Source organism: Podarcis bocagei (assembly GCF_964188305.1).
Source record: "Podarcis bocagei genome assembly, chromosome: 12".
NCBI lineage: Eukaryota > Metazoa > Chordata > Lepidosauria > Squamata > Lacertidae > Podarcis > Podarcis bocagei.
In genome coordinates, this window is record NC_138137.1 from 18,334,013 (window position 1) to 18,346,216 (window position 12,204).

Genomic DNA, 12,204 nt, shown 5'->3' on the forward strand with positions numbered 1-12,204 from the left:
ATTATTTTTTTGACTGCTATGTAGCTTTTGTACCTCAGAAATGTCCACAACTGCAAGATGCATGAATGAAACTTTAATATCTGGTGCATAATTCTACACCTCAGCAATCTCTTCGTAGATTTTTTTCTTCTTCCTGGGCTTCTTGTTGCTCCCTTACTGTGCATAGCAATAGTCATATAAATACATTGTGTAGGTAAATGAATTCCTAAGTGGGAGGAGACTTGTATGTTTTATGAGGTGCCATGAAGTAGTGGGAACATTAACCAGCTCAGTTTCTTTAGGTGAGCTACTCATTGAAGTGGTTATTCTTTCTTTTTTACCTTCTGATTTCATACATTGACACTCTAGTCTAGGTGTTACCATACCAAGGAACCCTTGAGCCTATTTGTGCTACATGAGTCTTAACCTGCAGAAGTCCAATAGTAGAAAGTGTATGATTTGCATGCAGAAAATGCCACACTCAATCTCCAGGCTATGAAGATAAAGTTGGGAAGGATCCTGTAAGAAACCCTGGAGCACAGAAAGCCATTGCAGTGCCCTTTAATGTTTCTGGCCTGCACATTCCATCCATTCTTGACCGTTTGCCATGTTGGCTAAGGCTGATGGAAGTTGTAGTCCACTAACAGCTGGAAGGCACCCACCTTGGTATCTGCTGCTGTTCAACATAGATAACAGTGGGTGGATGGATAAGTGTCCTGGCTTAGCATAAGGGCAACTTCCTATGGCTTTTTACACTGCTGTGGGATACAGCAATAAAAAAGATGGGGCTAACTTAAGGAGGAAAACCAGTAGCTTTTAGCAGGGGAAGAATGGCTGTAATCTGAATTTGCCATTCAGTTGCTTCTCACAGTTCTGCCTCCCTTCCCAAGCAAAACTTTTGAGTTTAAAATCACTTCGGAACTTGTGAGTTTGTGAAGCAGTCATGCATTGCTCTTTTAGCAAGGTCTTCAATTAGACAAATAAGGCTCTGCCCCCTTTAAGCATTTTCTACTTTTTTAAAAAACCAAAGGAAACCATAGAAAGTCTAAAGGCTGCCTCGTACACAAATCCAGCCGGTCTGATCAATATGGAAGTAGGTGTGAAAGTTGGAAATTCCCAGAAGTGTTGAAAGAGATGCCTCTGCAAATGGGTTAGTTGCAGGATGTTTAAAAAAACAAAAAAACTTAGGAAAGTTTTGTTTTAAATTTGATTTGGTCAACAATATGCTTTGCTGCATATCCAATGATCATTACAGAATTGAACTGAAACAAATATACTAAGTTAGGGTATGGTGAATAAAAATAAGTGGAATGTTAAAACAAACCTTTTATTTTGTGTAGTTAGTATAGCGATACTTTCTGTCTGGACAGTCAGGTTTACAGTATCATACCACTTATTAACAGCACTTTTACTCTTTCCTATCCTGCACTTCTACAATTCCTCCCCCCCCGCCCCTCCTTTCCTTTAAATCAGAAATAGGAAAGTTGTGACTGTCCAGAAGATGATGAACTCCAAACTCCACTTAGCCCCAGCCAGTCTGGCCAATCCTTGGTAACAATGGGTATTGCATTCAAACATGTGGAGGCTGCTGCTCCGCACCCCCTTTTTACACGAATCCTCTTGCTCTCTTATTTGCACTCCAAAACAAGACGCTCAGTGCCTTTTTGCCCTGCTAGTAAGTTCATCCCAATTAAAGGGGCTTCCCCTGAAGAGATGGAGGAAAACCTCAATGGACATTTGAATGTATCTTGACTTTATTTTCCTTCACAGTTCATGGCCTTATGAATAAAAACCAGGGTGGAGAGACGGCAAGAGGATTAGATTGCCATGCTTGGCGTATACACAAATCAGTACAGCTTCTGTGAATCCCTGGTAAGTTGGAGCAGGGCTTGCAGTATACTTCAACATCAGCTGGTGTGCAGAATTTGGGCACACGAGCCAGTTCCCAAGCAGAACTGAAGAGTCAACTCTCCACCCATCAGCTAATTCTGCTTTCTGCAGCCCTTTCTACCTGCTCTCATGCCTGATGTTACATATGACATCAGAGCTTTTAGAAAAATAAATGCGGTATCCTGAAAAAAATGAGTATACATTTAGCTTAAGGTGTCTGGAAAATTGCTTCTACTGTGAATAAAAGTGTATAACTGAACTGGAATAGTTTACCTTCCTTGGAAGACTTTTCATTTGAGGTTTTTAAGCAGAGGATCACGCCTTCTGGCTTCCTGTATTACAATATGAAAGCATACAAGCTCCATTTATTTCAGCAAGACTGGGTTAGGGAAAAGTGATTGTAAGATCAATTCCATGATATCAAAGGTATATAAAGTTAAAGTGTCAGCCAAAACATTTAAGACTTTGACTACATGCTTGTAGGAAGCCTCTGCTGCTTTCGACGATTTCCTGTTTCTCTGAACTCTTCCCTTTGCTTCAAATATTCAGCCTTGCATTCTTCATAAAACGCTGGATCATTGTAGCTAGAAGAAAGACAAAATGCGTTCATTAGGTCTAACATTCTCTACTCAATTTTAGTTACTAAACTACTTAAATACATGTAGGAAATGGTGCAGGGAAAGCAACAACAGCGATACTGATTCTGTGATGGGTATTCTGTGTGAGTGTGCAACCATAGCTGGTGTTTCCTTCTTGCTCATTTTTAAGAGAAGGCAACTCATTAGCCTGCTGTTGCAGAGATGTGTGAAATGTGTGTAGGAGACTGCATTGATACCTACACCCCACAACCACAAATTGATAGTTCTTGTTGAATTGCCTGCAAGGGTGTGTGTGTGTGTGTGTGTGTGTGTGTGAGAGAGAGAGAGAGAGAGAGAGAGAGAGAGTAAATCACCTTCCTTCTAATACTTAGCAGTTGGACCTTCTCTTTTCATCCTGCTACAAATGATGGGGGAGGGGTGTAGAATGCAATATATGGCCCAAACTCATAAGAAGAGTACGTGAGAAAAAATAGTACTGTCTTGTTAATTCTAGGGTCTGTGCACTTGCACAGACTTCAGATTCTCCGCCTTGCAACCCTCCATTACACCCTCAATCTTCCCCACAGGGTTAGGCATGTGTAGGTGGGGGGGGGGGAGATGAAGGCGCTGTTAGGAACTAAGGCTCACACAACATTGGATTTAACCCTGCATCCCCTTAACAAAACAGGCAACCTCGGAGCAGAAGGATGCATTTCACAATAGCTGCTTTGTTCTTAAAACTGACTAGAAACTTACAGCAGGAAGGCTCCATCACTTTCCAAGCAAGTCTCTCTGACTGTTGTAAGTGGCAGTTCTCACACTGCCAGGAAGTTCCTCCGAATGTTTAGTCAAAAAACCCTTTCTTGTAATGTGAACCCATTGGTTCAGTTCCTACACCCTGAAGCAACGTACATTTGCATCCTATGTTGCATCCCTTCAAAAATATCTGAAAATGGTTGTCATATCACCTCTTAATCATCTCTTCTCCAGCCTAAACTGTTCATCAAAGGACTGGGTCTTCAAGCTTTTTAATGTGACAGAAGATGCAATGGTATAACCTAGGTAGATGCTTTATCAAGTTAGTGAACCAGAAGGGTAACATACAAGTTATACGCAGGGCATATTTTTTTTAAGTACTAAGTAGTATGGAATAACTTTTTTTTTTTTTTTTGCTTGCCACAGCAGCCATTTTGTGCTGGCACACTGGAAACTTAATATGAGTACTTGCATCTCATTTGTTACAAAAAAGAGCACTGTTAATGCTAGTATAGATACATCTAGATTTTGTATCATATACTACCTATTGAGACTAAGATGATAAGATGATCTCTCTTGTCAGCTTCTAGAGACTACTTTATTTTTAGTCCTCTTCTAAATTAGCACACACACACACACACAGCAAGATGGTATTAGATTACTCTTCCTTTAATTTATTGCTTGGTGTGGACTTATCTCCATGCATTGTACTTACTAGCCAGTGACGCATTCTTTCAGGGCTGCATTTTCTTCTCTGCATTTTACCACCATCAGAATGCCTGAATCCTGGCAACATTTGGTGAAGGCTGAAACAAAATTTGGGACAACTGGGGTTATACTGAATAACATGTCAAGTGTAAATAGGTTGTGACCCTTGCTCTTTATCAGTAGTCTAATAGAACTTCACTGCAGCAAAGTACACATTCAGCACAGTAGTGTACTTAAGTTTCTGAAAAATGACAGAGGTCCATCACACAACTATCACCCCAAACATTGTTTGAAAACTGCTTTTTGCGCTATTGACTGTGGTCACAGTATTAGAGACAGCATTGGACTACAGGGATGTTGGCTTGATTGAGGAATAAAGTTTTACATCAGAGGCGATAAACCTGTGACCCTTCAGATGTTGGAAGTCCAACATCCACCAGCCCCTGTCAGTATGGCCAATGGTGAGGGATGAAGGGAGAATCTGATGACAATGCCTATCCCCAGTGTACTCAAGAAAAAGATTGAATACCATCTCCTCCTTCACTACTATACATATTACATAACAATTTGCCCCTCTATGTGCAGGAAGATTTAGATAATTTTCAAACAAGCAGTTTTGCTAATGTACAATCCTCAAGGACTGTTCCACAGCACAGCATGTAGAAGTGTTTAAAACAACAACACCCACCCCACCTTCATTTGCTAGTAAATTACTCTTCTCCATCTTTGCACCGTGAGTTTTATCAATTTAACTGTTACAACGAAGTTGCTCCTATTACAATGTGATGTAATATTCCATACAAAATGGACTAAACTTACATGTCCCAAAATAGTTCAAGAAAACAAAACAAAACAAAACAAAACAAAAAGCAACATTTATATTGGGGCCGAAACAAAGCAGTCCATATTGCCCCAATAAGCCAGCTGTTCTATGTCAAATGGGTTTGGTATAAAATCTTCCTTAGCCTGGATGAATAATAAACACAGTGTAGGCTATACATGCACACAGCCTGACCTTTTGATTGTGCTAGCTTCTGCTAGGGTAGTAGTGGAAGAGGGCTTGAAAGGGGCTAGCTGTGGACATTTTAAAACCCTGTGCACAGTATTGTAATACCCTGCCATCACCCTAAGCTTGTTAAACAAGGTTTCCAACCTTTACCTATTCCCCTCCCTTTACAACTTTATGACCTTACTAGATCACATGGGGAAAACTCCAAAGTTCCTCTAACCCTTCCCAGGAAGCTCGGCCAGATATTGCCTGCCACATAGTCTCGTTAAATAATATCACTTTTCCATGCTGAGGTAGGGAAGCAGCCCAACTGTGCTTATGAGGGATTTTATCTTCCAGCAGTAGCCGCAGGTCTCAAGGCTGCCTGGTGATCAACCCCTGGTGCTGCTCAGCTTCGAATGACTAGAAACTAGATAGCCATGTTCAAATATATAAAAGGATGTCACATAGAGGAGGGAGAAAGGTTGTTTTCTGCTGCTCCAGAGAAGCGGACACGGAGCAATGGATCCAAACTACAAGAAAGAAGATTCCACCTAAACCTTAGGAAGAACTTCCTGACAGTAAGAGCTGTTCGACAGTGGAATTTGCTGCCAAGGAGTGTGGTGGAGTCTCCTTCTTTGGAGGTCTTTAAGCAGAGGCTTGACATCCATATGTCAGGAGTGCTCTGATGGTGTTTCCTGCTTGGCAGGGGGTTGGACTCGATGGCCCTTGTGGTCTCTTCCAACTCTATGATTCTAACTAGGCCGTCACTGAAAACATATGGATGTAAGAAGAGCCCGGCTGCGTAAAACCAATGCCCCGCCTGGTCCAGTATCCTGGTCTCCCAGTGACTAATCAGATGCCCATGGGAAGCCCACAAGTGCAGGAGCACAAGGGGAGGAGAGAAGGGCTCCACTGTTCTGATGGTGTGTGTGTGTGTGTGTGTGTGTGTGTGTGTGTGTGTGTGTTTTAGGCTGTTTTATCAGTACTCTCCAAATGCATCAAATTATTCCAGCCATTAAAATTTGCATTGGGAAGCTGTCCAAGTCACCGATAATGCCTGATTGTAATAGTGGAGAATAAAACAAGCCTTCGTGGAGAAGTATTTTCTCACTCGGTGACCGCTCTGATCTTCAAGCTTAGGCACTCCTGGCCTGCTGCCTTGAGCTTTTTGTAAGGTCTTTCTCACTTGTTTAGCAACAAGGTTGTAATTAGGCTCCCCCACCCCACCCCCGCCGCTTCGCACTGTGTAACAAATTAACACTGCTCATACTTGGGAGTGATCTTCAATACTACTAAACTATTTATGAAACAGTATTTATTCTGTAACAAATTCAGGAGGTGAAACCCTTCTCCTTTTCATACTGCTTTCAACAAGTCAGGGCCCGTGTGATAACACAGCTAGACTTTGATTAGCATTTTGCACCGCTGATTCCGATGGACCACTTCACGCAAGCCTGTTTTCTTTTGCAGATACAACCTCCGTGTCTGAAAGCCCATTGTGCCTCGTGACGTGCGATAAACATACACATGTATTTTGCCATATGCAAAATCCAGAAGGTGACCAGCTCTCGTATGGTTGCCACCCAGGACTTCTGGCGTGCAAAAAAGCACTCCTGGCATCTTCTATGAAGCCAGAAGTGCTCAGATGGGAAGAGTGGTATTATTTATCCTCCAGGAAATTTCTGAAAAAGGAACTCCAACATATTCGGTCTCCTAGTGGGCTATCAATAGTTCTCATCAGTGTTGAATCCGGAATATAAATGAGAGCTCTGGTGTTTAAGGGGATAGTTTAAATAAAGAGCACTTCTGATCAATGAAAACTGTTAACCTGCTTAACTGGGCATTGGGTTAAAAAGATCTATTTTTAAAAATTGCATGTCTGCATAAACACTGAAAATGGCAAGCACCGAGTTACAGGACATTTCTCACACACACGCAGTAAGGCAGGGATCAGAAACCTATGGACCTTTAGATGTCATTGAATTCCCAAGTCCTCCATTAGCCCCAGATAGCATGACCAATGGTAAAGGATTAATATCAAGATGTAGTCCAACATCATTCAGCGAGGGGCATCCTACAATAAGGAATGCCTCTAAGATGTCATATACTGCTTAATCAAAATATCTCTAAGTGGCATACATAATAAGATTGTGCCTGCTACGATCATATGCAGATCATCCCAAAAATGAAGTAAAGGATGCTTTTTTCTTCAGTACAGTTGTTCTTTTGTATATGCAAATTCAACTGATGAATGCATGAGTTAATAAACTCAGGCTGCTATGCTATATATGCTTTAGCTGGTTGTAAACCCGATTCAGTGTAGTAGGTCTTACTTTGGAGTAAACAGATTTGGGATTGCATTGTCAAAAGTAAAATGCAGTTTCTTCAGTGACAATCCTGTGTGCTCTGCATTTAGACATGTCAAAGTTCTGTGCTGGTAACCAAAAGCAAGACCAAGGAATCTAGTAACCTAAAAACGTTGAAGCCCTGCATTTCACATCTGGCTCTTAAAATATAATGTGTATCCTAGATATACACTGTTTCTCTCATTTCATATAAACACAGTGGATATAATAAGCTGTAAAAAATGTTGATGGGATTCTCGGGCTTAACATTTGGTCTAGAGAGCAATTGGATTTCTGCTTTCCCACTGGCAGTGGCCAGCTTTTCTTCTTCCTTTTGCAATCATTCCCCCTGAAAGCTGTGAAGTAAAATACACCCACATGCACACCAAATAAAATAAAAGCCGAAGACAACAGGAGGTCCCTCTCACTTGTTAGCTCACCAGCTTCAGTTGGTTAAAGGTGTGATGTCCTAGTGAACGGAGCCTGAACTGCTACAGAGAGCACACCCCCAGCTTCTGAGCAGCCCTGCCTGAGCTACACACAGCCGTGGCCAAGCACACAGGAAGCATCATTACAAAGTGATAAAACTGCTTCCAGCTATATGGTTTTAATGTTGTTAATGCTAACTAAAAAGGAAAAGAAATGGGGAGGGAGAGCAGGCAGGGGGATATAAGAATCCTACCATGCGAATGTATCGCACAGCTTAATTGCTGGCTTCTGTATCCCAAATCCTTTTAAATCCCGCAAATACTTTTTTTTTTTGGGGGGGGGAGAGAAGTTACAAAAGACTAGCTACACAAATGTTAACTAGATTCAAGTCCAAAAGCACTGCACTTCTTACTTTTATTAACCAATTTTGAAGCTTCTATTCTCCGGGCAGAAAATTCAGAACAGCTATAATTGAAATCCACTTTGGGGGAGGGGGATAAAATGGATTCAGAAATCAAACAGAAAACCAGGTGTATACAACTCCCAAATATTAAAATTAAGTTCCAGGAAATCAACCCCCTACTCCCTGTTCAGCTTTACTTATTTCCCATGTTGTCAATAGAAGGCTCATCAACTTGGAGGACAGACCAAAGATGAATATTGCGTTCCCCATGTTTTCACAGTATTTTCCACAAGCTACCAATTGAGATAATAACTGGAGGGCACTACCCTTTTCACAATCAGGCGGCAATCTGCTGACATATACTGCATGCTGAGTGAGGAACAGTTGGCCTTTCAAGTCTAGTCTCGCACTGCAAGAAAAGGAGGGACGAGGCTATCCAATAATCCATAAACCATCGTTTGTATTTTTGAGCCTACTCTTAAAGAAACAACAACCCACAAGGTTTGTAGCAAAATAATGAAACTTAGCTTCCTGTGGTTTTATTTTTGTTTTTTAAGTTACCATATAGCAGATGTGGAAAAACAGGCAGCTTCTGTATGGCTGCACATTTGTGTGGCTTGTCGGTTTAGAAATGTTGCTTCTCATTTAAAAAAACAAAACAATTTGCTTTTCCAGCCTTCATGGGTGTAGAGCTATGTTTAGAAGCGTAGTAGCAAAACAGAAGAAAAAAGCTACATGCATGTGTTATTTTTATGTAGATATTATTAACATCATTTATTTATTTATATTAAATTTGAATACTGTAACACTTATATTATGTAAACCTAGGAATCTTTAGTTTTGAATGTACATATACCTGCCCAGTAGTGATGTATGGAAGTGAGAGCTGGACCATAAAGAAGGCTGATCGCCGAAGAATTGATGCTTTTGAATTATGGTGCTGGAGGAGACTCTTGAGAGTCCCACGGACTGCAAGAAAATCAAACCTATCCATTCTGAAGGAAATCAGCCCTAAGTGCTCACTGGAAGGACAGATCCTGAAGCTGAGGCTCCAATACTTTGGCCACCTCATGAGAAGAGAAGACTCCCTGGAAAAGACCCTGATGTTGGGAAAGATGGAGGGCACAAGGAGAAGGGGACGACAAAGGACGAGATGGTTGGATAGTGTTCTTGAAGCTACCAACATGAGTTTGACCAAACTGCGGGAGGCAGTGGAAGACAGGAGTGCCTGGCGTGCTCTGGTCCATGGGGTCACGAAGAGTCGGACACGACTAAACGACTAAACAACAACATACCTGCCCCACCAAGTAATTTGGTTAATTCTAGTGTTTGAATCATTTTGAGCTTCCATGGCAACTAGTCAGTCACTTACTGAAGTAAATTATAGAATCATAGGGACCCTAAGGGACATCTATTGCAGCCCCCTGCATGACAGGATCTTAACTAGATCATACACGACAACCTCTGCTTAAAAATCTCCAAGGAGAGTCCACTAACTCTCATGAAAGTCTGTTACACCATTGAATAGCTCTTACTGTAAGAAAGTTCTTCTTTCTTGTAGCTTGAAGCCATTGGTTCATGTTCTAGCCTCCACAGCAGGAGAAATCAGGCTTGCTCCATCTTCCATGTGACAGCCCTTTAGATATTTGAAGATGGCACTGTGTATATATAGCAATTAATGTGCTTTAATAGAGCTATACTATTTGCCCTCACAAGGGATGCGGGTGGCACTGTGGGTTAAACCACAGAGCCTAGGACTTGCCAATCAGAAGGTCGGCGGTTCGAATCCCCGCAACAGGGTGAGCTCCCGTTGCTTGGTCCCTGCTCCTGCCAACCTAGCTTTTTGAAAGCATGTCAAAGTACAAGTAGATAAATAGGTACCACTCCGGCGGGAAGGTAAACACCGTTTCCGTGCGCTGCTCTGGTTCGCCAGAAGCGGCTTAGTCATGCTGGCGACATGACCCGGAAGCTGTACGCCGGCTCCCTCGGCCAATAAAGCGAGATGAGTGCCGCAACCCCAGAGTTGGTCACGACTGGACCTAATGGTCAGGGGTCCCTTTACCTTTACCTATTTGCCCTCACAGAGAAGCATCCACCCTGCAAAGGTAAGTCACTAAGGGTAGCATTCCCTGTTTTACAGCTACTGAGCCAATTCAGCAGGTGTGTGTGGCTTGACCAAACCTATCAAGTTAATAGGCATCTTTGCAGCCAAGCATCCCACATACAAAGTCACTTTATAGAACTCGGGTTTCTACAAAAAGGAGGTTCAGTGCACAACTATAGAGGGGATGATGTTTTTTTATTTAAAGAAGGCAAGATTCACAGACCGGAAAAGCTCAAAAAGTGGTGTTGTGCATGCCTTTTAAAATTGATAAGTCCTATAATATTTAATATGCAAAAAGGTATCCCACTGTTGGTTATTTTGGTGTGTCAATTTTGTGGAAGTGAGGAACTTTCACAACAAAGTGTTAACTGAAGTTGTTTTTGAAACAAGAAAACTGATGCTAATCTCATGTCAAATTACTTAACGCCAACTAGCATTTATATAGCACTTCTGAGAAGATTCAAAATGTAACATCTCCGACAATCCCTGCACCAACCTTGTAAAGTAGGTCAGTGTTGCTATTCCCTTATGCAATTTTTATTTATTTATTTATGCATTTATTTTACTGAGGGAGGCTGTATAGTTTAAAAGAACATCAAACAACTTATAAACTGAAACACTGTAGAACGGTCTTCCGGGATCTAACCAGGTTATGCATTCATTTGGGGAAAGTTCAAATAGTCTATGGAAGTACACAAATGGGAGATTATTACCATCCTCATCTACTTTGCTAATAAAAGTTTTGCTGCTGTTCACGCTAGAGAAACACAGTATATCAAATTTTAAAATGTTCATAATGTAATAAGAAAGTGTCTCACTCAGATTTATGATTTAATTGTCATTCTCCCCTATACACTTAGCAAGTAAACCACTGCCAAAGTAACACTGGCGATCTTAGGACCTGCCTCTGTGGTTTATATATAAAGGGTTTACAATTTTACTACTTAAGAGCTGGTCCTATGGAGGTGTTACCTCACCATTTATATTTTCTTCAACACTTATGATATTGCTATCACACTCTTAAAATAAGAAAATCTACCACGAACTAGAACAAGCTTAAAGTTAGCCCCCCCTTTGAACCAAAAAGAAAAAAAAGAAAAAGAAAAAAAGCATATCCCCTAAGATTCACATCATTCTTTTTTGCTGTACGATTCAATTTGGGGGTGGAGAGAGAGAATCTGGAGTGATTAGGTGCTACAGAGTATTGGGTATTTGAAATCATGTATTTTGTAAGACATCTAAAGGTTCATACTTAATGGCTGAAGCTATAAACATGCTGATTTTTAAAAAATAAAATAAAAACAAAGTTATGTCTTTGACTTTGTGATTTATTAACTTGTTATTTTGAAGATTACACATTGTGCAAAGAATGGATTTACGGGTGCATTTAATGAGGCAAGTAGAAGGTACAGCAAACATGAAAAGACTGTTCTGAATTGTCGTGTGTGAGCTATTTGATATTTCTGACACAGTACAAAAGGCGGCTTCTCTGTAGATTGATCATGGTTCGGTTAACATCACTGAATATCTAATACCTCCAACTCAATTAATTCTCACCTGATTAAGATCAGACTGATATTCAAACTAAATCATCTCTCCAGTCAAGTAGAAATCAATATTTCTTATTTTACTTTTAAATTATAGCAACAAATAAAATATACACATCGCCGTGTGCCAGGAGTGGCTTTTCCCAGCTTGGCCCACTATGGCATGCATAACAGAGCTGATTAAAGAATTATTCTAATTTGAGCAAGGACATATAGAAAAAAACAAGATTAAATCTGAATATGGCGAGATGGAAAGAAGTAATTATAGGGCAAGCAGAAGATTGACATAGCATAAACTCTTATTCTCTAAAAATTTACCTCATTTGTCAGATCTGAACATCCATTTGCCTTCGCGTTCATGCCTGCCGTACTATGTTTATAATCCCATATTAAATAATGATCCTCTACCCTACCTCCAACAAAGTCCCTACAACAAACCCAGCACATCTTCCTTAACAGAACCATTTCAGAAAT

The 12,204-nt window shown here is 40.8% G+C and overlaps 1 protein-coding gene across 1 annotated transcript in view; it reads right to left on the minus strand.

The window, feature by feature from the left end:
• Positions 1 to 1,292: 1,292 nt before the first annotated feature.
• CMC1 (C-X9-C motif containing 1) overlaps positions 1,293 to 12,204 on the minus strand; it is a 48,536-nt gene continuing 37,624 nt past the window's right edge. Inside the window, exons 3-4 of the mRNA XM_081165044.1 lie at positions 3,919 to 4,009; positions 1,293 to 2,453 (exon numbers count right to left, since the gene is read on the minus strand). Of these exons, the coding sequence (XP_081021170.1) occupies positions 2,339 to 2,453; positions 3,919 to 4,009 (206 nt within the window). The 3' untranslated portion in view covers positions 1,293 to 2,338. The remainder of the gene's footprint in view (positions 2,454 to 3,918; positions 4,010 to 12,204) is intronic.